Source organism: Mchenga conophoros, linkage group LG3, assembly GCF_057382185.1.
Source record: "Mchenga conophoros isolate Kocher_MC1m ecotype Shallow Benthic linkage group LG3, M_conophoros_male_GT1.1, whole genome shotgun sequence".
Classification (NCBI taxonomy): Eukaryota; Metazoa; Chordata; class Actinopteri; order Cichliformes; family Cichlidae; genus Mchenga; species Mchenga conophoros.
In genome coordinates, this window is record NC_140528.1 from 68494212 (window position 1) to 68520546 (window position 26335).

General features: G+C 39.2%; 4 protein-coding genes across 4 annotated transcripts; 3 read left to right on the top strand and 1 right to left on the bottom strand.

Annotated features, from left to right (window-relative positions):
* The first annotated feature begins 270 nt into the window (after nt 1–270).
* LOC146580259 (cornifelin homolog B-like) lies at nt 271–3539 on the top strand. The gene is made up of 4 exons (XM_085266907.1): nt 271–504; nt 2565–2678; nt 2837–2982; nt 3203–3539. Exons 1-4 carry the CDS (start codon nt 417–419, stop codon nt 3341–3343), a joined length of 489 nt encoding a protein of 162 aa, XP_085123033.1. The 5' UTR covers nt 271–416; the 3' UTR covers nt 3344–3539.
* Nucleotides 3540–4922: 1383 nt separating this feature from the next.
* On the bottom strand, nt 4923–9521 carry LOC146580260 (placenta-specific gene 8 protein-like). The gene is made up of 4 exons (XM_085266911.1): nt 9513–9521; nt 8094–8153; nt 7829–7974; nt 4923–5339 (listed from the first exon to the last, which is right to left on the bottom strand). Exons 2-4 carry the CDS (start codon nt 8149–8151, stop codon nt 5199–5201), a joined length of 345 nt encoding a protein of 114 aa, XP_085123037.1. The 5' UTR covers nt 8152–8153; nt 9513–9521; the 3' UTR covers nt 4923–5198.
* Nucleotides 9522–11606: 2085 nt separating this feature from the next.
* On the top strand, nt 11607–18524 carry LOC146580261 (cornifelin homolog B-like). Its single transcript, XM_085266910.1, has 4 exons — nt 11607–11699; nt 14999–15106; nt 15612–15757; nt 17302–18524. Exons 2-4 carry the CDS (start codon nt 15001–15003, stop codon nt 17437–17439), a joined length of 390 nt encoding a protein of 129 aa, XP_085123036.1. The 5' UTR covers nt 11607–11699; nt 14999–15000; the 3' UTR covers nt 17440–18524.
* A 1098-nt stretch (nt 18525–19622) lies between these two features.
* Nucleotides 19623–25483, top strand: LOC146580262 (cornifelin homolog B-like). The gene is made up of 4 exons (XM_085266908.1): nt 19623–19768; nt 21849–21962; nt 22155–22300; nt 24915–25483. The coding sequence occupies exons 2-4, from the start codon at nt 21851–21853 to the stop codon at nt 25053–25055; spliced, it is 399 nt and encodes a 132-aa protein (XP_085123034.1). The 5' UTR covers nt 19623–19768; nt 21849–21850; the 3' UTR covers nt 25056–25483.
* Nucleotides 25484–26335: the final 852 nt, after the last annotated feature.

Sequence of the window (26335 nt, forward strand, 5' to 3'; positions counted from 1 at the left end):
CCTCGTCTTAGCACACCGCTCAGAGCACCAGTCAGATTTTCATAAGAGAAAGAGTAATGTAATAATGTGCATGTAATAATAATAATAATGTGCATGTAATAATAATAATAATGTGCATGTAATGTGCATGAAACTTGATGAGGTCCATTTTAAGCCTTGCTCTTCAGGAAGTTGACTTCTTTCCTGTTACGGCGAGTGGGATGAGCTGTGTGGAGAAAAATCACGGAAGATCCAATTGCAGGCACTCATGGAGGTGCGAAGGAGGTTTATTGTAAAAATAAAATACAAGTAGAAAACAGCAAACGGGACTGAAGATAATCTAAACTGAGAACAATTAAACATGAACAAGAACACGAATATGAGGGCGGGTGAGCAGAGGCAGATGACGGACAGCAGGAAGAACACACGGATGAAGCATGGTGGATACACAGACGGACCAGCGACTACAACATAAGAAGACACAACTTAAATACACACAGAAGAACACGGGGAGATTACAAACAGGTGGGGAACACAGCTGGAAGTAATAGGGCTAACGAGACAGGGGGAGAAGTAAAACTGAACACGCTGACATCACACATGAACATGAACCTTCAAAGTAAAACAGGAAACAAGACACACTTTACTAAGACACAGACTAGAAAGGGAGAGACAGACTAGACACTGAACTAAACCTGCAATAATAACAAAATACAACCAGAACATCAATCATAATACATATACCAGAATAACTGAAACATAGATTTATCATAATAATCAATAAAGCACCAGAGAAACAGAAAACAATCCATCATTCAAAAATAAACCAAAACATAAGAAACTCAAAATGCTGGGTCAAAATGACCCAGAACCGTGACATTTCTCCTTGTTTATTCTGTGACTTTGTATCTTCTCTGTCGTTAAATTAAAAAGTGTGTGACCCTTTGCAGGACTGAAAGAGTGCAGAGCCTTGTTCCCTCACAACACCCCTCCCCTCACAAGTTTTAGTTTTAAGTAGCACTTCCTCTGATTTTTATCAAAGCTCAAAGAACCAGAGAACAGGTAAGAAAAACATCTTGAAGCAGTCAGCATTCTTTCTGAATTTGTGATGCTGTTTGGTGTCATTTTTCTCAGCTGGTGACATGTAGAACTTCTGTTAATGAAACTCAAAACATAAAGATGCTGTGAGCTTACATGTGCAACAACAGCATTTTATTCCCTCAGCGAAACAGGAACAAAGTAGACATTAAAAGAAACAATCTTTACTGCGACCACAGGAAGGTTATAAGCATTTAGGATATAACTAATGTATTTTAATGACTTCAATTTTATGCAAATCCCTAAATTTTGTATTAGGATATTTAAAAGCAGAAGTATGTAATGAAAGACATGCAAACAAAAAAGCTTTAAAATTCAAACAGCTTCTTGACCAAAGAGCAATAACACTGAAATTACCTTTACATGCCAGCATCTTAGTTATTCCACGAGCTAGTGAAAGTTTGTGTTTTTTGTGGTTAATTAAGTAATTTAAATTAGGAAGTCAGAAAATAATAACATGTCAAATTTAAGGCTCGATACAAATACAAAGCTACTCCTGTTCTTGCTGATGTTTGGGCCGATGCTAATATTAACTCAAAGTTAGCTAAACTCTCAAACTGTGAACAATGTGCTGTATAACAAAGGAACTGGACCGAAGGCCACCTTCACCTTTCAAACACGATCACACGGAGCTTTGTCTGCTTTGCAAGCACACCTGCAGGTGTGCTATTGGCTGTATACCGTCAATTTAAAATCAACAGTGAACCTCAAATCTGTGTCTTTGGACTCTGAGAGGAAAGCTGAGCAGGCACAGTGAGCCCATTAAGACTAAAAAGGCCAAGTTCTGCATCACATAGTGTTTTGGAGTTACTACATAGACAAAGGATGTTTTATTATGGAGGAAATATGAGTAAAGTCCTCTTTGTCTGCTTTTCCACTCATCTTTAGTCTATCTCTTGTACCTGACCATTTTCAAAGGAATGCTTTTTGTTTGTAAGCCACTTCACACTGACCTATGAATCATTTAAGCATAAAAAATACACCTAACCCAAAGGATGAACCAGTGTTATGTCTACACAGCCTAATAAAACATGTCAGATCCAAACCCAAGTATGCAGAGATACCTCTGGCCCTTCAGTTGATCCATCTACGGTTCACTGAAGCCTCATCAGAAATGGTCTGAGTGGAAGTGAGGCTGTTAAGAAGCTGTTCTTAAGGAAACAAAACAGACAGAAAAGACTGAGATCTTTCAAGTTACACAAGAATTGCACTGAAAATCAGTGGAAACAGGTGTGATGGAGAAATTACTCCAAAATAGTGGATCTTATGTTGAGGTCTGGACTCTGAACAGTATTTGGTGATATCCATAGGTTCTAGACTTTAGATAGTCAATGGCCACCTAAAGCGTGCAAAGATCCTTGTAGAGGGTTGCTTGCACCAGGAAACACTGTGCTGTGCACGTTACAGAAACAGCGCTGTAGACAGTAATGTTTTACACCAGTCTATTGACTTTTTCAGATTCTAGCTTTGGCATTTCTATCTTCCAGCCATGGCTGCTGTCTACCAGCAACCCATCCAGGTAGTGACGGTCGCCACCACTAATAAAAACTCCGGACGATGGAGCACCAACCTCTGTAATTGCTGCTCTGATATGCACACCTGTAAGTGAAGCCAGCAAATTTTACAAACAGCAGTGATTTCTGCATCAACTCTGTGCTATTTTGAAAACACAAGATGCAGGTCATGAAAGGAGACGTTAATGAAAACTGTTACAAACTCAAGGATATCTTACATCTCTGTGAGTTTTTCTTCCCTCAAGGTTGTTATGGTCTTTGGTGTTTCCCCTGCATGCAGTGTGAGACAGTCAGTAGACATGGATGGTGCTGCGTCTTGCCTCTCCTGGACGGTTGCTGTGTGGTGTCCTACTTATTCCGCAAGTCCATCAGGGAGCGCTACAACATCCCTGTAAGGCTGGATGACCAGTAAAATTGAAAGTGAAACCTATTTTTATTGGAAATAAGAATTAAAGTTAAACTTAACAAGCCCAAAGTGAGATAATATCGCAGCCCTGTTTTTAATGTTGTATACAACAACATTTTAAACTGTTGCAACCACGACAGCTTCAGAGAGACTACATTAACTCCTGCTGCGTGATCCTCTCTCCTTCTTCTCTCCTCATTTGCAGGGTTCATCCTGTGCCGACTGCTGTCAAATATTTTGGTGTTACGAGTGTGCTTGGTGCCAGATGCATCGTGAGCTGAAAATCAGGGCCAGGCAGGCACCTGCCATCTTGACGGTGGTCACCACGCAGGTCATCCATGGATAGAATATCAACCTCGTGTGTCAAGTGCATGTCACTTTTTCTTAATTAAACTTATTTGTCATAATATTGCAATTAAAAAACATTTAGTTGTTTGTACAGCTTGAAATGAAAGCAAAGAAATGTAGCCCCTTTGTATCTGCTTTTTCATAGCATTGCAGAGGTCATTGCGAGTGCTAGCATGGTGTAGGTGATACGTGACAGCCACATTAGTTGCTTTACTTTTAGAACATTTTTATTACGAAGATGTTTGAACTTTTCATAAATGCTTTGTTAGTGCATTAAAATTGAGGATATATCATGACATAGCGTATAATATCATCACTTTCTTCCAATCGTTCCCCAACTGGGTTTAAGCTATGCTAAAATAAAGCATTCATAGACACCTGTCTAATGCATTCTTTCACCTTGTTTACACAAATGTATGAAAACATGTCTTCAAACCTTTCACCCTTTTCTCAAACCCCAAATACAAAAGCCAAAATGACCTGCATCAAAACTGTTTGTCTGTGGCCAAAACCACACAGTAGTTTTAGATCATGGTCGCCTTAGCAACGTTTAGCTCATTTATAATTAAACAGACTCTGTCTGTGCTGCAATAATTTTTACAGTCACCCACGTATTGCCTTCCTTCTCTTTCTTATGGTTCTTGGTGTGTTCTTGTTCAGCATATTGTCTGCTGTTACTGTAGTTTCTTGATGTATGTGTGGATGTTTGTATCCAGCATCTGTTTCTGGATCGCCTGTTTAAATATGCTGCATCAGATATGTTTGTCTCAACCCTTTTCATTTAGAAGTATAACAACATAAAAACATATATACTAGTGGCATTAAAAGATAAACAAATAACTGAAGACCTTCTTTGGGCAGCCCAACAGTGCCCTCTACAGTAACGTTGATGTTAGCACAGCCTCACCTTCTTTCTTTCGCCATTATTTTGTTTCTAACATTCAGTAGCTTGGGGTAAAATGAATGGTTAATATATCTCCCCATGAGGTGATAGATAGATAAATATTTCCTGCAGTATTTTATGGGTTAAAGTGTTTATAGTCATATCAACAGGCTGACAATCTTTGTACGAGCTGTTTCATTAAACCAGTTTTTATTTGTGTTTCTCCATCAAATCAAAGGCTTTGTAGAACTAGCCAGCTGCAATTCTTCATTTTTAATAGATTTATGTTGAGCATTTCACAACAGCTTTCTGAGTATGGAGGCCTACAAGTGTCAAAATGAATAAACCACATCAATCAAATAAATTAATTAAAATGGGAACTAAATAAATTAATAACGTATCAGATGTTTTCAATGAAATGAACTGATATTTAATTAATTACTTAATAGTGTGTTTATTTTATTCATTTTAGTATTCGTGCCTTGGTTAACACATTCATTCTTAAGTTTTTCAGTTTCATGTAGTCCAAGCTGAAGTTTCAGCAGAAACCGATCCTTCATTTAATTGAAGAGATTTTATATGAACACAGGTTAAACTCAAGAAAAATTACACCAAGAGCAATCAAGTTTTATTAAGCACAGAGATTTTATTAGTCAGATTAAAACCTTCCCTGAGATAACAACCACCACCTGATATGTCAATGAAACCTTTAAAAAAAATCTAATTTTAAAGCTCAAGTGTTTAAAACTGTATGAAAGAAAACTAACATGGAACATGGAACCACACTTGATGGTCGGAGCTAATGACTACACTGTAGTAATGAGCTGTGCAGGGCTCTGAAAATGAAAGCAGATAGGACGCTATGCTACTTGATTCTCTTTGGCAAACTGAACTAATCCCTTCTTACGTGCAAAAAACTAAACAAACCCCAAAACCACAACAGGTCCTGAACATCAAAAGTGGTTGTATCTTATCCACGGACCACCTGAGTGGTGACCACTGATGAGTTAGCAGGCTGCTGGTTTTCCCTGATGTTCAGCTCACGATACATCTGGCACCAGGCGCATGGGTGACAGAAAATCACATTGCTGGCATCATCAACGAACGAGCCCTGCAGGATGGAGAAAAAGGAAGAAGAGAGTGAGGGAGAGGATGAAGCAATGAAGCAGAAGGAGTTACTGTAATTTAATTTAATGAAGCTGTCATGCAGGCATGTGCGGTGTGCAGTCCTGCCTGGGCCCCTCAACAATAATATTTAACTATTAATCACAATTTTGCTAAATAAAAGGATCTGGCTTGCATCAGTCACATCACTACCATTTAACCAATGATTGCCCTTGAAGGTAGAACGCGCTGGTTATGAGCCGGGAATCAACTCACAAAGAAAACGTGGATTGCTTTTGCCTCCTGAGCGTTGTGGAGTTGTAGGAGAAACACAACTTAATTGGGAGATGCAGACGCAGATTGATGCAAAGGAAACTAGGTGTACAGCTCACACTATAGTCTATAGCATATTAGCTTATTATGTAGTGGTCAGTTGTTCTTCTGTGGCAACTGATGAATTGAAATAAATGAGCATTTCTACAGGGCTTATATTTCAATAAAAACTAACTAATATACATATCCACATAATTATGGATTATTATAATTACAATATTATGAAACCCCCCCACTGTATTTTCAAAAATACATTAAGAAACAGATGATATTAGATTTATATTTCAAATATGACAAAATGCTGAATTTACAGCAGCAAAATTATTGTATCTCTACAGTTTAAACATTTAATAAGCTTTCTGCCTGCACAGAGTGGACAGTTAAACAATCACTGAATAATCATAAATACATTATTTTATTTTTATTACTTTAATATCAGAGCACTAGGAATAAATAATAGGAGAAGGATTCTGGAAGAAAACTTGTGGCCATATTGGACTGGAGAAGGTATAAAATGTCACTGTATGTGTGTGTGTCTACGTGTGCATGTTTTATGTGTATAGATTTTTTAAAATTATTATTCATGTTATAACATTGTCCAGACATGCCCTGTAAGGATATGAGGAGAAAACAGTGTCAAAAGGAGATGTGTGAGGCTGCTAAAGGCAGTGGATCCTTCACCAGCTGGATTAAAAAGAGTAGGTAACAATAACACACGTACCAGTTGTTGCATTGCTGGTACAAACACAGCTGCAATGATTTGGTTCAATAACATTTTTCTATTATTACTTTATTACGGATTAGGTGCAAAAGTTATTCAGTTTGGATAATTAAATAATAGTTTAAAGCAATAGCAAATTGTGCCTTGTTCTCAGATGGACAGCGAGTGGAGCTCGATAGCTCAGATGAGGAGATGGAAGGAGGGAGAGAGGCAAAGAGTGATTCACAGACAAAGCCTAGTTTATTTTCATCTGTTGTCTTATGATTCCATTGCTGTCACCAATCTTTGCATTTTATTTTTATCTGATAACACTTGTTATCAGCAGCAGAAGCAGCAGCCACCCCTCAACAGCAACAGTGTACACCATCAAGTAAAAGGTAGGCCATGTTTGCTTTGCATTGTCCCCACCTGGATAACCAAATATCTGAGAGTTTTTTAAAACAAGCAGCCACAGGTGCAGATTTCTTCCGTATGCAGACAAATAAGAGAGTTCAAATTTGGATAACTTTCCATTTCCTCTTTTTCTAATTTGGATGCAAGCTAGTCCCTAAAAAATGCCATCCCACTCAGTTTACTGATGCCACTGAATGATAAGGTGACTTAACCTAACTTATCTTCAGCTCGGCCTTCTGTTTTTCTGTCAGTAGTTTTGCAACCCATCCACCACAGCAGGCCTAACCATCATCTTGTAAATCTTCATTTTCACTCTTGCAGAAATCCTTCTGTCAACACTCATCTCCACCCACCCCACCCTGGCTGCACTCTTGTTTTCACCTGTGTCTGTTGCTTTGGATGGTTGAGTACTTAAAGAGGACATGAAAGAATACAAATATAAAGTATAATACCCTACTACCCTACATTCATCATCCTTCATCGTCTCTTGATTCAGTAACTTGAATATGCAAATGTGCACATTTTACTAATTAAACCCTACAGAAATCCCTATAAATTAAGGCAGCGGTCTCCAACCTTTGTTGCGCAATGGACCAGTTTATGTCCGACAATATTTTTACGGCCTTTAAGGTGTCACAGATAAATACAACAAAATAAAACCAGCACCGGTACCAAAAAAGAACATTTATTTATAACACACGGGAAAAGACTCAGGGAAACAGAGTTAACGATAAAAATGATAAAAACCATGAAAACCATAAATTTCACACCTGAGCATCAACTCTCGCGGCTCGGTACCAAACGACTCACGGTCCATGGTCCGAGGGTTGGGGACGGCTGCATTAAGGGATGCAGTTTTGCTAATGTGAAGTTTTAACATCGAACTGTTTCTCCACCCCAAAAACAGGCATTTCTGGATCCACAAAGCAAAACAAACAATAGTGAAAACTTTAAAATGGTTCACAAACTAAGGCTAGACGTCCCAGTGGGGTCATCAATCTGTTACACACTGTTTAACATACGCCCCTCCATCCCTAACCCAGACTTACAACAATGTTGTAGCGCTTTCTGATGGACTGACGGAGTAAGCAGGACACCACACAGCAAATGTCCAGGAGTGGCATTGCGCAACACCATCCATTTTTACTGGCTGTCTGACACTGCATGCAGGGGAAACACCAATATCCGTAGCAACCTAGAAAAATACACAGAGACATTTGTGTTTCATTACTAGTTATTACATTGCACTCTGCTACCTTATTGCAAAAACAGTCAGAGAAACTGCTGTTTGTAGGATTTGAATGATTAACTTACAGGAGCTCATATCAGAGCAACAGTCACAGATGCCGGTGCTCCAATTCATTGCACTCATCCCTGGAAGAAACAAGGCAGAAACAGACACAGAGTGAAGGGTTAATGCCGTCATAAAGATTATCACTTCTAGAATATGAGAAAGGTACAGACTGGTTAAAACTATTGCTCTCAACATGCTGCTTGTGTTACAGCTGGAACTGGTCCACGTAAATCACTACAAAAACCTGGAAGCAGATGTAGAAATGATCTGCGTGCAATACAGACAAAAAAGTTTGCCAACAAGTGGCAAGGAATTTACACACAGATGTACGTACACACATGTACATGGCAAACATTATTGTTCATATATATCTTTTAATGTAATTGTCTGGTAATAGTCTGTGTGCTTTAATGGATGTTGTGTGGCTGTGTCTTCAAACCCTTTTTGAATAACTTAAAAAAAACAAGCAAATGAAATGATTAAAAACAAAGTTTTGCAATAACCTGAAAAATGTGTTGTTGTACTATAACTGCAGGTGCAGTATCTGCTGTTCAGCTGCACTCTTATATCTAACAGGCAGGTTAATGCACGTTGCTAGACCGAACCATGTGCTGCAGCCCTGCTTTCAGTGACATCGTGGAGATACATGTTCAGTAATAAGAAAATATTCCACAGCCTGCTCACACCTTTTCTTGTCATTCCTGTGACGTGTCCATGGTGCAGCTGTATAGTTGAAGTTTTCAGTACTAGTTTCAGTACTTCAGCATCTGGCTAGACAGCCACACAATAGGACGCAGCATGAACCTTCTTAAACTGGAAACTCACTCTACTTTAATATCACCCGACTCCCAAAAGGTCTCTGTGTAGTGTGTCACAAAATGTGTCTGTGAGCTAAATGAACAGCTGCTGTATAAATAAAACCCACTAATGTGGCACACAGAAAAATAAAGGTGTAACAAAGAGAGGACAGGAGAAGAAGATAAATCATTATTTTCAAAGAGAAACTTTATAGACTGAAGAGGTCAGTTTTACATCTTCATTTTAGGGTTTCTTTATCAGATATTGGATTGGAGTGACTTCAGAAGCTATTTGAACTTGTTTGCATATCTTTCAGTACAACCTGTCATCAGTCTCATTCTTTTAAATATCTTGCGATAAAATTGAAGGATGGTTATAACAACATTTGTTACTTAATGTTCATCCTCTCTTTTACTGACCCATGAGTAATTATGATAAGTAGACTCCAGAATTTTCTTTCTAATTCTGTGAAGATATGAAAACCTTTAAAAATCCCCCTTGTTTTACTCAGCATCACTTGAGTACACTGGTTCATCAGCTCACTTGAAAATGACTGAGAAAAACGATACAACAGTGCAGTAAGCTTCAGAAACATTGTTGAATGTTTCAAGCTGTTCATTTTTATAGAAAGTCTTTCTTACCTGGTTTCTGGTTTGGTGAACTTTGAAGAAAAATGAGATGAAGGGTAGAAAACCCAACATTTAACTAATACACACACACATAGACACACCCCACCTGTTCACACAGGGAAACACAGAATTCACGATACACAGTCATTCAGCTAGTGTAAATGTAAAATAACTAGTTTGCATGTGGTAACACAGAAACATTGTAGCAAAAGTATTTGAAATATGGATGAAAAAGATAAATTTGTCCCCGGGTAAATGTCCCCAGGCAAAAAACACCACAGTGACTAGATACTTGGTCAGACCGTCTCTTACAGAGGAAGGAAAAACCCAGTGACTGTTGTTGTTGTTTTAAAAAAACAAACAAAATATTTGACTGACACTATTTTGGTCATTAAATGGTCGTGAACAGCCACTGAACCATCTATCAGCACATTAGCATTTTCACATTCATTAACATGTTCGCTCTCACTTGTTCAATTAGGTCATGTGATGTTACCGATTAAACCTTTAGCTCAGGTGTGTTAATGTCACTTTAGTTCAAATACTCACTTAAAGCTATTAGGTGAGTCATCAAATGACAAGCTAACAAAATCTGGTAAAAAAAAATAATAAACCATCCTTAAGATGAACAGGTGGAGATGTTAAGAAACATAAATGCTTAATTTTATTAATTTTATTAAAAGGGATAGACTGTCAGGGTTCAGTGGCCCGTGACACCCAGGTCATGACATAGAGTGTGCAACAAAGACTGTAAAAATTTTCATTTACAAGGAGGAGGATTATTAGTTTTTATTATTTCTTTTGCAAAAACATATGGAAATTTGGGAAAAATAGAGCACCTTCATTTTCACATTGGTAGAACTAGTGACTCGATCTATGTAATGAATTATTCTTATCAAATCTTATTGAAGAAAATTGACCTTTAATATGACCAGAGAGTTGGATGATATGAGATAGCAAAAACTCGTCAGTAGCATCATCAGATGGCGCTTAACTTTTAGTCTGGTTGAGCTCAAGTGGGAGCGGCTTGCTGCTTGGTTGCTCTGTGGGATGGTTTATATGATAAAATATGTCAGGTTTGTTTTGTTGGATTGACATTTATGCTTAGAAATATATATTTATATATTCTTAGAAGTATATAGTTGATTGCATATTGGAAGAATGTCTCATCCTAGGAGGTCTGTAACAACTCTGTGTAGCATGAAGAGGGGAGTGCGTTCACTCCTCTTCAGAGTGTTCTGGCATGGATCACACACCTCCTAGGAGAGGTCGTATCTTCTCTTGCTGATATATGGTATAGCAAACACACGTATATCTACCCCTTTGTTTAGATGGACCACTAGACTCCTGGCAACAGCTTTGGGGAGTCTTCACAGGGTCACATCTTGACCCCACACATACACATACGCATAAACATACATACACACATACCTGGATATGGATAGTATGGATAGTGTGTTGCACTTGCTAAGCTGGTGACTCCATAATGTGTAAACCCCACTAGTCAGCAAACTAAAGCTTTAAAAGAAATAGCATGGTGCAGTAGTACAGTAATTGCATCCAGAATACAGCGCAGTAAAAGTAGAAAGCAACATAACATGGACAAACTTAAATAGTACATTACAACAAAGTAAAGTGCTTGAGGAAATGTACTCAGATCCATGCTGCTCCTGTCTATGCGCTCATCTAATGGCGTTAGGGACCGTGAGACTAATAGTACTCATGCACAGTGCTGTGTGGTTAGTACCATTAACTCAAAGCAAGAAGGTCCTGGTTTCAATTACTCTGGCCCTTTGGGGCCTTTCTGAGTGCAGTTTACATCTTTCCTCATGACTGTGGAGGGGGTTCTCTGTGTACTGTATCACAGTCTATCACAGGGCTCTCTGTGTTAGCCTGTCCATGGGCTGTACCCTGCCTCTGGTACTATAGCAGCTGAGATACACTCCAGTCATGGCTGCAAAATAGATAAGTGGAAGAAAATGAATGGACAGTCCAATGGCTTCAGTCAGGGGACAATAGGAGGATAATCATATTTCATGGCAGGAGCTAGTACCCTCACCCCCCCATCTCCACGTCCTGCTTCTGGCCCCACCCCTAGAAGCTAGTGTGTCCACACCCCCCTCTCTCATTTCCAGTTTAGTGCTGGGATTTCTCAACTTCATCTAATTTTTTTTCAACGCTCAGAGAATCAGAGAAACGGTAAGACTAACTTTTCATATTGATGAACAGCTTAGTATTTCTGTGTAGTGATTAACATGTAAAGCTTGTGGGGGGACAAGACATTCAATGTTTTTTTTCCCAGCCTGGTTTAACCATAGTTTGCCATATAGTCTATCTATTCTGTCAAATCTAGTAATTTGTCTTGCTTGACACTAATTATTGATGTTTGGTTTTTGGGGATTCCTGTCCAAGCTGGGTCAGAAGCTAGTGTACACATAATGCTAGTTCCAAGTCTGGGTTGAGGGAAGGGTCATCTGATGTAAACTCTGTTCTTGTAGGAAATAAGGGAGCGACCAGAAATGCCTTTCTTATCTTAATCAAGGACACCAAACAGAATTCTGCCCCCGCCTTTATTTGTTAATGCGTATCTCTCATGCATGTTTTGATTGTTTGAATAAATCATCAATGTACGAAACAGTCCTTAGTGGTCATAAGCTTGGCCACTAATGAACTGTTCACATTTAATATGCAAATAAATGTGAAATGCACATAAATCTGGACAGTCTGAAACAGAGGAGGAGCCAGACATTTGAAACACCTGGGGCTTAGCCCTAAAGGGTAGTATGCATGTGGGATTTTTTTTTTTTTTGAGGGGGGGGGGGGGGGGGGTGTAGAAATGACTGAAAGATTAATAGGCTCTGTTTTGAGTTTTGTTCAATAAAGAATGACTTCATATAGGGAAATATATATATCACACATGCAGGACACCTTAAACTAGTTTTTTAATTGAGCAGCAAGACAGAACAAAGTCGGGGCTGTATCAAGACACAGGGACTAAACCCCAATTCAACCAGACCCAGAACTGATCCAGAATTAAAACAGGACTACAACAGTTCAAAAGCAGGATTACTGAGGACTTAACCAAGACAGAACAAGAATCAGAACTAGATGATAGTAGCACTAAAAGTCATCATAGACCTGCACTACACTTATTTATTTAATTCTACCAAAGTACAATATTTAGATTGAGAAAAGTTTATATAATTATTTAGCCTTGTTGTGCAAACAAGCCTGCAGAACTTAATAAATATAGAATTTGAAAAATAGCAAACCTAAAAAGAAACACTAGGTACGAGATACATGAGTACCTATGATACAGTGATACTTTTAGTAAGCAACCATTTGACTAACATGTGTGTCTCACCTGCTCTTGTTCATCTCTGTTCTGTCCTCATTCTCCATCTCAATCTCTGCTCCTCTCTCTCCCTCTTTGTGCTGACAATCATCAAATATACAGTTGAAACCAGATATTTACAAACTCTTCAGATCAAAACACAAACACTTTTTTAATTGTAACATCAAATCAGACTAAATGTTTATTTTTTTAGATTGATAAATATAAAAAACATATTTGTTAACTTTAAGAGTAAAGAGAGAAACTGTCTGTGTTTTTTAATTGCAAATGGCACCAAATTGTATTCAAATTGAGCCACACTTATGGAGCTCCACGATTCTTTTCCTGGTGTTTTGGTTGACATCTCTGGATTTTCCCATGTCAAAGAAACAGGCTCTGTGTTTTGCCTTATATGCATCCACAGGTGTGCCACCAATTTACTCACATGGACTCTACTAACCTATCAGAAGCTTCTTCAGCTCAGAATGGAATCGTCTGGAGTTTTCTTATTAATTAACAAACTTAGTGTACATGTACTCCTAAATTTAATGAAAGTGATAAAAAATAGACAGCTCTGTCTCTCTTTATTCTGACATTTAACTAATTCAAAATATATTTCAATATTTATCTAAAACAAAAGTTTACTCTAAATTGATGTTGTACAGTAAAAATGTTTTATGTTTTCTCCCTAAAGTGTATGTAAATATCTGGTTACAAATGTGAATATCCTGCTGTGTACTGAAATCCCTCTTGTTTTGCATAGAAATATACTGAACAACATAGTAAGCATAATATATAAAATAACATTTACCTGAGTTTTTTCTTTGAAAGAACCCTCTAATGTCCATTCTTATATTTCAGTACATAACTGAAACCGAATTAGTCGGGGAGGGTAAGAACTGAAAATATGAAATAAACACACGTAAGCTAAGACTCTCTAAAAAATAGCATTTGTTCGGCTTTTCATTTCGCCATTTGTTGATTCACTTGAAGAGCAAGTAACGTAATATTGGTCAAGTGATCAGTTTCATATCAATCTTTCGTGATGCACCGTCATATTTACATTATTTGTACGGTATGAATGATTTGCTTTGGTACCTGCTCAAACTTAAGCTCTCCTTAGTATGGCTGGCTCCGTTTCTCCAACAGCGCACTCACGGGCAGCAGCTCCCCCCGCCCCCTCGCTCAGTCGCTTAGTGCCTGAGCTTGGATCATACCAATATCAGGGGGGGATTCACGCACAGTCGTAAATTCCCACAGTGTGCACTATGTGCTTCGAATATTGTGTGTACTTTTTGTTTTATACAGTTGTCAGCCAGGCATCTAACTATGAAAAAATTACACTCCAAAATACCCCGGGCTTCTGACAAAACAACCCGGGCTTAAGCCCCGTAAGCCACCCCCACGCTCCGCCCCTGGTCTGAAATCTCCTCTCATTTCAACCCTCATTTCTGGTCACACTGTGATTTTTAGTTCACATATTCTTGCCATTTACCTCACAGACAGGCCTCCACAAGAGTGGAGGACATACTGTAGGACTGATAGTAGCCTGTTAGCCTACCTCCTGCCCCATACTGCTTTTAACCTGTCAGGTGTTGAAGCTCAATTTGTCATTGTAATATAGAGATGAGCAGGTATGACATCACTGCCTACCGACCAATGAATTCTCCAGAAAATGGTGTCACCTTTCCTGAAAAATCCCATGGACCTCTGTTGGGAGCCTGGGATGGTGTAAAGTTTCTCACTTGCGTCAGTTGGATAGCAAGTTGATAACCAGCTTTGTGCGACAAAGCTCACCTGATCCTAATCGCCTGTTTCAGGGTAAAGGAATGCAGATAACAGAAAGATACTCTGGATATGCCGAACTGTACTTCATAGTACAGGGCTCCGCTGGTTTCAGATGATGTCCACCATGATGGTACACAAAGTGCACAGGCATGATTTGAGGATGGTTGGTGGCATGGGGTCCAGAGGACAGAAGAGTGCACTGCACGCAAATTCTTTGCACATCTCACTCCAGCTATTTGTAGTGATTTAAATGAATCAGGAAACATCCTGTTATATATGTAACAAACCAGCCTGTTACCTTTCTCAAATTCTACCCTTGGATTTCTCCATGCGTAGCAGCAATAACTTCTGTCACACTTCACGCTGTCTCCTCCAGGCATGGCTGGCCACCAGCAGACCAACCAGGTGGTGACAATCACCACCAATCAGAACCCTGGGCAGTGGAGCACCGACCTCTGTGAATGCTGTGTTGATATGAACAGCTGTAAGTGAACACTCAGCAGTCATTTCTGCATCAACCATCTCCTCAGATTGTCCAATCAGTTGCATTATGGAGCTTTTGATTATATTATGCTCTTCTCCAGAAATCTGAGATTCTCTAATTGGCACAGGAACTTAAATGCAGCACTCTGTTGGAGTGCTTAGCACTGTTGAATGTTCTCCTGCCTGGTTTCCTGTTGTTACTCTGGCTTCCTCCCAGAAATCCACTGGCAAGTTATTATTTGAACCAACGGCAGCTGAATATTCCAGGGTAACGAATGACCCTTGCAATGAAATGACCAAACCAAACATCACCAGATCATAAGAAGAAGAACAGAGGCACACGCTCAGGAAACAAGAAGACAGAAGTGACAATGAGCAGAAGGGGAAGTGTTTAAAAACCCAGAAAACTACCTGAAACCTAGTGAAATGAGGATTACATACTGGCAAGATTATTCCCTATTCCCTTCTTTTTTTCCCCATTTTCTCTTTTTCTGTTTTGTTTCAAGGTTGCTGCGGCTTCTGGTGTTTCCCCTGCATGCAGTGTCAGACAGCCAGTAAACATGGATGGTGCTGTGCAATGCCACTCCTGGATGTTTGCGGGGTGGTTTCCTGCTTACTCCGTCAGTCCATCAGAGAGCGCCACAACATCCCTGTAAGGCTGGGTTAGAGATGAAGGGCAGCAGGCGTGTTGCTAGGATTTTGAAACATTTGAGGGCATATGTTTTATAGTGAAATTAATATAAAATGTCAAACATTGTGCAGTACCTAATGGCTGAATTCTCATAACTTTTTCTTTTATTGTGCCATATCACCTCTTCCTCACCTTTCATCGTCTTTTGGTGTCTCATCTGTCGGCTGCCCTCCATCCAGCTCTCTCATTTTTGATGTGATTATTAGATCTTTAATACGTGTTATTTCTCAACTTACTCAACCGACTATTCAACAAACATCACACTGGATAAAAAGCAAATGATTAACTATAGACTGGCTTCACAGTCACATGACTTCCTGTTGATTTATGTTTTCTGTTTCTGGAACCAGGGTTAATGACTCACCCTGTGGCTGTGGCCACTGTGACATCACTATGATGTCACTCATTGGTTTGAGGAAAGCTTTAACTTTAGGTTCCTCACCATGTTGGCTATTTGGAGTCCGAAATGACAGTATGTTGATGATAGGGTAGAGTAGAGATAAAAGCTAACATTAACAAACTATAGTTGTGGGCAGTGTTGGTCAAGTTACTTGAAAAAAAAAAATCCCATTACTTTACTGATTACTTATTTTCAAAAGTAATTAATTACTTAGTTACTTAGTTACTTTTTAAAAACACGATTTACAACCTGAATAGGTGATAAAGCGATAGATCTTTCAGCCCAATTCTACTTTTTCTGCATAATCCATCATACAAAATGTAATCAAATGGAAAAGTCTCTTTTTTAAACTTGTTTTATCAGTTTTAATCTTTACAAGTAACGCGTAACGCGTTACTGCCCATCTCTGGTTGTGGGTAACACATTCAGCTAACAAGCACTAGCTCAATCCTGGAAGGAGACAAAAGTCCCATTAGAGTTGCATCAGGAAGGGCATCTGGCATAAACTAATTTTTATTCATAAACACAGAGAGAGAGAGAGAAGCATAGAGAAGTGCCTGCTGACCAAATTAGAGGAAGAGGAAATGGAAAGCTATTCTAATCTCTAACTCTCATAGATGTTTTGCCACTCAGTATTTTTTACTGTTCATGTTACTCTCACTGCTTTTATTAGCCCTGTTTGCCAATATTTAACAGTTGACAGTAAGTGAATATAGAGGATCTTTGAGCAGGTAGAAAAAGACCAATGCAGAGCTCATTGAAATTACTGCAAATCAGACTCCATCTGTTATTTTCCTCTGTCTCACTGAAGGAAAGGAAACCTCTCTAAATCCTGCTTGTGTGTGGTCCTTCACTGACATCCTGACAGTTAACAGCAAGGAAACTGGCTACAGACAGATAAAGTTTTGAGGAAATAGAGAGGTTGTTTTGAGTTGCATAAAGATTTGAAAAAAATCGCTCCTCCCTGTTTCTCTTTCTAGTCGTGTTAGTTTCAGTTCAGTTCAGTACAAAGCAGCGTGAACAGGGACATTTAAACAGGTACAATCACGACAGCTACAAATTCAATCCCGATAACTCTTGCTGCTTCCTCTCCTCCATCCTGTAGGGCTCGTTCATCGATGACTGCTGCAAGGTATGTTGGTGTTACTCGTGCGTCTGGTGCCAGATGCATCGCGAGCTGAAGATCAGAGAAAGCCAGCAGCCCGCCACCTCGACTGTGATCACCACACAAGCCATGCTGTAAACAGTTTTGCTCTGGATCAAAGGCATGTGTCCCATTCAAAGCCACATGTTTCAATCCACTTCTGTTTTATCTGCATGTAACAGTCATCTCAAAGCATTTTGACCTCAGTTGAATTTTGAGAGCTGTAAACTAACCTTTAATGTAAATTAACCTGTAGTGTGTTATTAGCCTAGCTCACTGTCATTCATTGTTTGCAGAGCTAATTTCATGTAACAAGTAATAAGAATGGTTATGCAGGGATCCAAATAACAGTGCTAGCTCACTGTATTTTTGTGAGAAGCTTATTTTGAAGTGACGAGTTTGACCTAATCTCACCAGACATCACCACATTTATCACTTTACATCTCATCCTGGGAATCTCCGAAACACACCCAGGGACCTGTATAACCTCACCTCGATGACCTGAAAACCACTACTGTGACCAAAACAAGGGGAACCTTTTCCTGTGTTTAATAGTTTAATAGATGTGAGTTATATCCTTCATTTATAATGGTTCACATTTAAAAAACATACAGCCCAACACTGCCCTCTGCATCAGTACAGATGTTAGCACAGCCTCCACATTTATGCAACTCTTGTTATGTTCACTGTCCAGGCTGCATTAAACCTGTTATTTTACTTTTAATTATGGAGACAGTGGAAACAATCTATAAATCCTTGTAGTATGTAAACCTTTATGCGCATATGTTGAACTGAGAGTTAGTGTTTAAACTGACCCTTTTTCTTATACTAAGACAGGATTTGGTGTATAAGAAAAAGAAACATCTTATTTAAACACCCAGCACCCAAATATTAGTATTCATTTAATGGCTCTCTTGTACTCTTTAAAATAAATAAAAAGTCTTTTGGCAAACGTGAGTCTGTCCCTTTACACTTTTACAAGAACAGATTTTTCACCCTCTGTAAACATGATGACACAAATGCAACTGAAAAATGCCAAATTAAAGGTTTATTCATTCACATGCTTAAACTTATGGAAACTGTGCTTAGTTATAGCTGAATGTATAGCAATCAAATAAATTTCATTTGACCAGATACCATTAAATTCAACTTTTTACACCAGCCAATAATTTTGAAGGAACTTCATTGGCAGTGAAATGAGGGAAGAGTTTATAAGCAACGTGAGACACCCACTTACACAAACTCCTTACTCCTCTCACCTCTGTGTTGGAAACCGCTCATCAATTAACAATGCTAGTACACACCGTGACCACCTTTCATAGCTAATCGTATTATGCTTTTCGATCTACTGAGCCGACAGGCCGTCGTACAGACATTACACAGACCCTTCATTAATATTTTAAGCATAACAATAACTCCTAAACGCTCCTAAAAGGGCTCAAATGTCTTTTATATTCTGGTTCTGATGAATCCATTGTCTTCAGGATCAAGACCAAAGAAGAAATATTTGGCACCCACTTAGATGATCTAAATCAAACTCTATCCAGCTGTTGTATTCAGACCTGGTTTCATTGAGACATCCCTAAATTCTGCTCTACTGCAGTCATTCATTTACATTTAACGTGTTAGTAAAATAAATTTGAATGAGGGGATTTTACTTCAGCACTTGACACCACACAGCTTACTCAGCTTGGTTTGCAGTGTTTACCGACCAAACAAGCCATGGGCCCGAAGAGACCAATGACGACTGAGGGATTTGAGTAAATCAAAATGTTGCTGAACTTTCTGGCTGAGCTGTTTTAAAACATTTTAATTCTTTAATCTACAGCAAAGCTTCATGTCGAAAGGACATTTTGCTTGTGGTTTGTTTACATGGAACTTTGCAACTTTTATCTCTTGTGTTTCTCTGAGCATTGCACAGTCTGTCCTTGGGGTGAATTGTTTTGTTAACAGACATCTGAATGCTCCGCTACTGCTTTTATAGAGGTGCATGACCATAAACCCTCTGTTACAGTCCATAGCACTTTTGCCTGATCTTTTCTTTGTAGTGTCATGTTATGAAGTCAGAAATACAGACAGGCACCACTAGAGCACAAGTCAAAAAGTTCACAGCAAGGTGATTTTCATAAAGTAATAACAAATGATGCACTATAAACTGCATAAAACTCGACACGGTCAGTAACTCTCACGCTTAACTCTCGTTTTATTGGAACTGAACTTTTTTGGCCTTGAGTGTTTCATCTATTCTTATCTATCCTGGAATGAAAGCGTGTGTAACTGTTCGTCTTTCTCTGTCAGAGAGGTGGTTTCTTTGAAAATTGAAAGTGAGCAGAGCCTTCAACCCACACTTGACCACTCCCGTCACAATTTACAGTCATAGGTTGGACTTGCTCTCATTTTACTCATAACTCAGAGAAGCAGAGAAAAGGTAAGGAAAACTTTCTATACTGGCAAACATCTTAAAGCAGTTAGCAGTCTTTGCGACCTAATAGTACAGTTTGCTATCATTTTCCCAGTGTGGTGTTGTGAGCCAGTCAGAGGAATACTTGCAGCACACGGGTTTACACGCACTTCATACTGCCTCAAGAAAAATAGCACAAAAAACTGGACATCTAATTATTATAAGCATAGTTTTGCATTTTATACTCATAAATTAATGAATCTTATAGGACTGTTAGACTAGTTGGCAATAGACTATAAGTAGATTAATGTTAGCTAGGAATTTTTTAGTATATTAATTAAGATATTATTTCTAAGATATCTGAAGTAAGTTTATAATATGCCCCATGACCAAGGGTGTAATCGGCCTGGTATTAGGTACATGGAATTTCCATGTATTGTCTTGTGTTCACACAAGTTCAACATTTCTTTATTCTATTTTTGGTGTGTTATGTTTCAGTATAGGGGTGAAGGTGGAGCTCAGGGAGGTGGTTGACTGATATCCTGATTGGGACAAGTGTGTTGGGTTTGACCTCAACCAGTTAATTTAAAAGAGTCACTTCACTGTGTGTGTATTACAGCAAATTGTAGTTTATGGATCTCTGTACAGTGTAGTGTGCATCTTACATTGCAGAACTGGTGTAGATAAATTTGTTATCCCCCAGGCACCTCCATTAATCTCTAAAGTCCCTGTTTTAAGTTATTATGATACAACTACAGTGCAACTTTTGGTAAAACACGTGGAAATGGAAATTATTACCTCCACGGTAACTTATCTTATCTTGCGAAGGCTGTGTGCCATGAAGCAAGGGCAACTGAAATATCTTTCATGTACAGCTTCACTTCTCACAACATCTCCAGTCAGGCTATGTGAGCACACAAAGCTGGTTATCAACTTGATAAATTCATATGCAGTTTATCAGTCTTGTAGCAAAGGGTGCTAACGTGAACAAGATGGTATTGGAAACATGTGACAGTTGAGCTGTCCCAAACATGGACAGCTCAACAGGATCTATCAGTGGATTTTACAAACACAAGGAAACTATGACATTTGAAAAGCACAAAAAGGTTCAATATAAAATACAGGCAGAAAACTACACACCTGTCATATATAAAGCAACTGCCTGAGCATCTATTGCAACAAAGCTCTGCATAATAGCCCTAGAGAGTTGAATCTGCTCATCTAGACGTAGTATTTTCTGGACAGTACCATTAAAATCACTGTGTGTGCAGTTGAAGACCTTTGATCAGTAAGATTGGAAAAGGCTTGTAAACATAATGCAGGTTAGGGAAAAATAATCTCATGAAAAGGAATCTTACTGGAGAGCAGAGAAAGAAGAAAACACAGCACGAGGGAGAACATAACAAAGAGCAAGGGAAGACTGATAATATATACAAACACAGGCTAACAAGGGAATGGGAAACAGAGTGACGACTGCTGTCCTTTCTCCTGCACTTCTCCACAGCTGGTGCTAGCAGTCTCAGCATCTGGACTGTGAGGACTTAATACTAGTTGTTGTTGCTGCAGTGCAGCTGCAGCAGCAGTCCTGACAGCTAAAATGTCGATTAATTTCTTTTTGCTCTTTTTGGTCCATCTATATCAACCACACTAAACTCTGTTCTGCAAGGTGCCCGAGTGCACAGGGAAAGTATGGGAGGGGTCGGATACATTACGAGATTTGACTCCAGTGTTGGTAGTGAAACACGGGCTGCTTTCAGTGCTTTTAGTGTGTGGCTGTGTGGCAGCCCTACAAGCCAGCCATAGCCTGTATAATTATATTGATCCATTGGCAGACAAGTGCCAAAGATCCTGTTAGGGGTTTACATGCACTAGAAAACACCCTGCTGTGCATGTTACATGTTTATAACCACTATAGCCCGTTAACGTCGGTTTCATCTCTACATCTCATTTAAAAGCAACAGCTGACCAAAACTCTTAAGTTAGTGAATGAACAAGAGAAAACCATAGAAGAATAAATACAATGAAATAAGGCATAAGAAAAAGCAACAACAATGACAACAAAAACTCTCTTCAATCTGTGTCTAATTTTCTACTTCGTTTGCTCCAGGAATGGCCTTCCAGCATTCAACCACCCAGGTGGTAGTCACCACCACTGCAATGAGTCAGCAGTCTGGGCAATGGAGCACTGACATCTGTGACTGCTGCTCTGATATGAACTCCTGTAAGTGAACCCAGCAAACCCTACAAACAGCAGTGATTTCTGCATCAACCACCTCCTCAGACTTTGTTTGCAGTCGTTTTGCAGAGTATCTGAAGTCAGGATAATGCAGAGGTTACGCAAGAGTTTGTAGAATTTATTAAAAACTGGGGTAAATTCATACAGATATGGCATCTCTGCACATTTTTCTTCAAGGTTGCTTCGGATATTGGTGTTTCCCCTGCATGCAGTGTGACACAGCCAGTAAACATGGATGGTGCTGCGCAATGCCACTCCTGGACTTTTGCTGTGTGGTGTCCTGCTTACTTCGCAATTCTGTCAGAGAGCGCTACAACATCCCTGTAAGTGTGAGAGTGGAGGATAAGGTTATTGTATTTAGCTTAAATTATGCTACCGTTGTATTGTATTAAGCTTAGTAGTAATTAGCAGTTAGCTTAGTAGTTAGCTTACATTAAGCTAACTAAACTGCCCCCTGAACAATGAACAATGCCCCCATCCCTAAACTTTAAGAGAGAAAAAAAATGCAAACTTCAAGCAATACTATGTATGTACAAAGCTTAAAAAAATACAGAAGAAATGTCTTCAGTATTAGTCAACACTTGCTGATGAGGTTTGATGAATATTTTATTGCTACTCAGGATGACTGTAGTTGCATTAATCTCAAAATCAATAAAAATAAAGTTAACATAAGTGGATGAAACATCAAACCACAAGTAACCACATAAATGAAAATAGGGAGTGCTGAGTGCAGCTTTTAATTGGCGCAAAGCACACATGGTTATATTTGTAAATTAGTGCAACTGAAGTAACACATGAACAAAATACTACACCTTCACTCACCCTAACTACTGCACAGACTTCTTGGGTGGGCTGTTAGAAAGTATAACAAGCCTCATCGTTTGTCATATTATTGTACTGTTTATTGAATTCTCCAGAAAGTACAAATGGTGCAAAATGGCAGAACGAGCCCGGCACACCCCTGACATTAACAAGTCATAAAATGAGACAGCAAACAAAAAACCCACTCCTATTGCAAAAGGGGAGATGAGCCAAAGGCACTAAACCTGCTGTAAAGTGGTTGGGTTTTTTTTAACACGAAGGTCTGCAGTGACTGATTCACTTTTAGAGTCATTCTCGAGTGGTGATTTGAGGAATAGCATTTTTTTTTTTTTTTTGCCAAAGACATACTGACATCCACCACTTTTTGGTGGATGTCTGCCAGGTTTGAACTACATTGTCTTAAAGATGGAGTGCAATGCAATATTGCTTCAGTGCAGCTCAACAATGAGAACAACCAATGAAAAAAATCACCTCATTAAAAAGCTGCCATTAAAACAACAACATCAAACAAGCTCTCCTCTGGATAATTCCTGCACTCCACCTAAGTCTCAGTCCTCAGGACCTCAAACAGTCCCTGCAATTTCTATCAGAGGAGCTATCCTTGATATCAAAAAACCCTTTGCTTACATTGTATTATTTTGATTATGACAGTATTCACTCCTCCATCAGATCTTTAATTTAATTCACTTATAAGATGAATTAAATCCTATTTTATAAGATTTTCCTACTAAGTCTAATACGTTTCCTCCTCATAGTTTAGGATTTCTATTCGATGTAAAATGTCCTCATTCCTTCTTCCTTCACTTATTCCCTGATCTTACTCTTAGTATTTAAGTATGAACACAAAGCCGACAACACAAATCAAAAATGAAAATCAGCACAAAGAGACTTTAAAGCGATCACCATGGTGATTCCACATTAGAAACACGAACAGGATTGTATTGTTGTAGGGTCTTTACATTACAAGTGCCTTTGAGGCAACTGTTGTTGTGATATAGCAAAAAAACAACAAAGAACCCCCCCCCCCCAGATAGAATTCAATTTCAATTCAATTTATTTATCTAGCACTCTTCACAGGATAAAAACCACAAAGTGCTTCACAGTAATATAAAGACAGAAATACATAAAATACATCAAAAATCAAACATACAGCATGAATCTAATTAAAAGCCAATCTAAATAGAAACTTGGGGTGCAGCCCGACCGCTCATCTGTTTGTTACCTGATGAAGTTCAGCAGCAGCTTGCTTCACCACAGCTCACAAAAGACAACTCACTTGACCACGGTGCTGGACTGGGCTCAGCATTCATTCAGCTTCAGCATCACTCTGGGTTCTTGGCTAGCTTAGCGTTAGCATGCTGTCTGTGCAGGTGCTTGCAAAGAGCTGAAGTTGTATTAGCAGCATAATACAGTTATTTCTGTCCTGGATGCCACTTTACCATCATGCTCTCGTCTTTTTATGCAATAAAAATAAAAGTAATGTCCAAATTCATGCTGTAAACCTGCCTGTTATTTTCGAGCTGTGGGTAGTGAGCAAAAGAATTTTCTTTGGAGGGTGACTGGCCTCTCCTTTTGAGATAGGTTGAGGAGTTCGGTCATCTGGGAAGAGCTCAAAGTAGAATTGCTGCTCCTCCACACTGAAAGGAGCATTTGAGGTGGTTCAGGCATCGCACAAGGGTGCCTCCTGGGCGTCTCCTGGGTGAGGTGTTCCGGGTACATCCCACAGGGAGGAGGACCGAGGGCAGACTCAGGACATGCTGGGGAGATAATATCTTTCGGCTGGCTTGGGAACGCCTTGGCGTTCCCCCAGACAAGCTTGAAGAAGTGGCTGGGGGGAGGGAGGTCTGGGCTTCTCTTGTTAGGCTGCTCCCCCACAACTTAGCCCTGGATAAGAAAATGGAGAGATGGAAAATAAACATCATTTAATTTCATCTGTATACTGAACTATATGCTGTATGTTACTCTGATTTGTATGCTGAAATGACTGAACACCATTTCTCAATTCTCATTCCTAAGCATGACATTCAGACGTCAGCTGACTAAACAGGATATTGTTAGAAATTCAAAATATATCACAAAGTTCTCGTCTTCCTCTTCAATTTTCCTGTCCTGCAGGGCTCGTGCTGTGATGACTGCTGCAAAATATTTTGGTGTTATCACTGTGTCTGGTGCCAGATGCATCGTGAGCTGAAGATCAGGGAAAACCAATACCCTGCTGCCTCGACGGTGGTCACAACCCAGGTCATCCGTGGATAAGATGCAACCATTTTTGATGTGGGTTGAGTGAAACTGACAAAGATAATTTAAAAAAATGTATATGTTTTACAGCGATGAAACACATATGAAAATATTACTTCTGTTTCTGCAGCATGAAGTGAAATCTGAAAATGTAGCCTGGCATGTGATCTGCATTCTTTTTTATAGCATTTCATAGCTCAGTGCTGATGCTCGTTTGGTTCACTGCTCTGCAATAGATAGTTGTTTCATATAATCTAAGCAAGTTTTTATAGCTTTAGATTATATGTTTAAATCAGATGTTTTGAGTTTTGTCAGCATACTGCATATATCATCAGGAAAGATTTTACCCAGGTCGATAAAATCTGTATCATTTAACATACTCACACTTATAATAACTTTGTCCAAGTTGAGTTTCACCTGTGCTAAAATAAAAAGTATTCACATTCACCTACTACACAAGGCACTGTTGTACTTTTTTCAACTGTGGAGACGTGATAAGTTTGTAGCATAAACCTATTCGCTGGAACGTTCAAGACAATTTACTACACAGCAGAAAGCAAGACACAAGTAGGCGAAGTTCTTTGTGTTACTCCTGCATGAGGGGGTCTAAGACCTGCCTGGAGCCAAGTGTCGTTCCACCCACTTGACCTCCGTCAGACTCTCAGCCAGGTTCCCCATAGCACTCCTTTTATTGTGGTTATATGAATATGCATAGGTTCATTAACATATGATGTTTCATATAGGTATAGAGATTGAAAATGTGACGTCACTCAGGGGTAAAACCGCAAAGGATTCTGGGAACTCGTGGCAAGAGGTACTAGCGCACGCAGGCTTTCAATTGAAATCAGTCACACAGCGATAAAAAGAAACACAAAAAATGGCAAGAAGCTGTTGTATTATTAACTGCAATAGCCAGTCGCATGACAGCCACGGGAAGCCGACGGGTAAAGAGATCGGTTGTTATCGGATTACGTTGTTGAAAAGAAATTGTTCAAGCCATGTTTCCGAAGTAACAAAGAGGCAACGGATGGCCTGGATTGCAGCCATTCAAAGACCAAATATAACGTCCCAGAACACTCCAGCTCACAGGTTAGTCTGCTCCAAGCATTTACACAAAGGTCAGTGTTTTGTAGTAGTTAATACGTCATTTTCATAACATAATTGGTGATATAGGTTACAAGCAAGTCTGGCGCTGAACAGAAATTGTCGCGCTATGCTCCTTTGTTTATTGTGCATAAATAGTGAATTGTCCTGACACAATATTGTGTTTCGCTTCTGTTATTATGGTACATTGACAA

Bases quoted from the DNA above. Each gene is read 5' to 3' on its own strand.
- LOC146580259 (XM_085266907.1), top strand. From the start codon at position 417: ATGGTGGATACACAGACGGACCAGCGACTACAACATAAGAAGACACAA. The intron at 505-2,564 runs GTGGGGAACACA...TCTATCTTCCAG, and splicing joins CACGGGGAGATTACAAACAG to CCATGGCTGCTGTCTACCAG. The intron at 2,983-3,202 runs GTAAGGCTGGAT...CCTCATTTGCAG, and splicing joins GGGAGCGCTACAACATCCCT to GGTTCATCCTGTGCCGACTG.
- LOC146580260 (XM_085266911.1), bottom strand. From the start codon at position 8,151: ATGAGTGCAATGAATTGGAGCACCGGCATCTGTGACTGTTGCTCTGAT. The intron at 7,975-8,093 runs GTAAGTTAATCA...GTATTTTTCTAG, and splicing joins TTGCTCTGATATGAGCTCCT to GTTGCTACGGATATTGGTGT. The intron at 5,340-7,828 runs GTAAGTCTGGGT...TCCATCCTGCAG, and splicing joins GAAAGCGCTACAACATTGTT to GGCTCGTTCGTTGATGATGC.
- LOC146580261 (XM_085266910.1), top strand. From the start codon at position 15,001: ATGGCTGGCCACCAGCAGACCAACCAGGTGGTGACAATCACCACCAAT. The intron at 15,107-15,611 runs GTAAGTGAACAC...TTTTGTTTCAAG, and splicing joins CTGTGTTGATATGAACAGCT to GTTGCTGCGGCTTCTGGTGT. The intron at 15,758-17,301 runs GTAAGGCTGGGT...TCCATCCTGTAG, and splicing joins GAGAGCGCCACAACATCCCT to GGCTCGTTCATCGATGACTG.
- LOC146580262 (XM_085266908.1), top strand. From the start codon at position 21,851: ATGGCCTTCCAGCATTCAACCACCCAGGTGGTAGTCACCACCACTGCA. The intron at 21,963-22,154 runs GTAAGTGAACCC...TTTTTCTTCAAG, and splicing joins CTGCTCTGATATGAACTCCT to GTTGCTTCGGATATTGGTGT. The intron at 22,301-24,914 runs GTAAGTGTGAGA...CCTGTCCTGCAG, and splicing joins GAGAGCGCTACAACATCCCT to GGCTCGTGCTGTGATGACTG.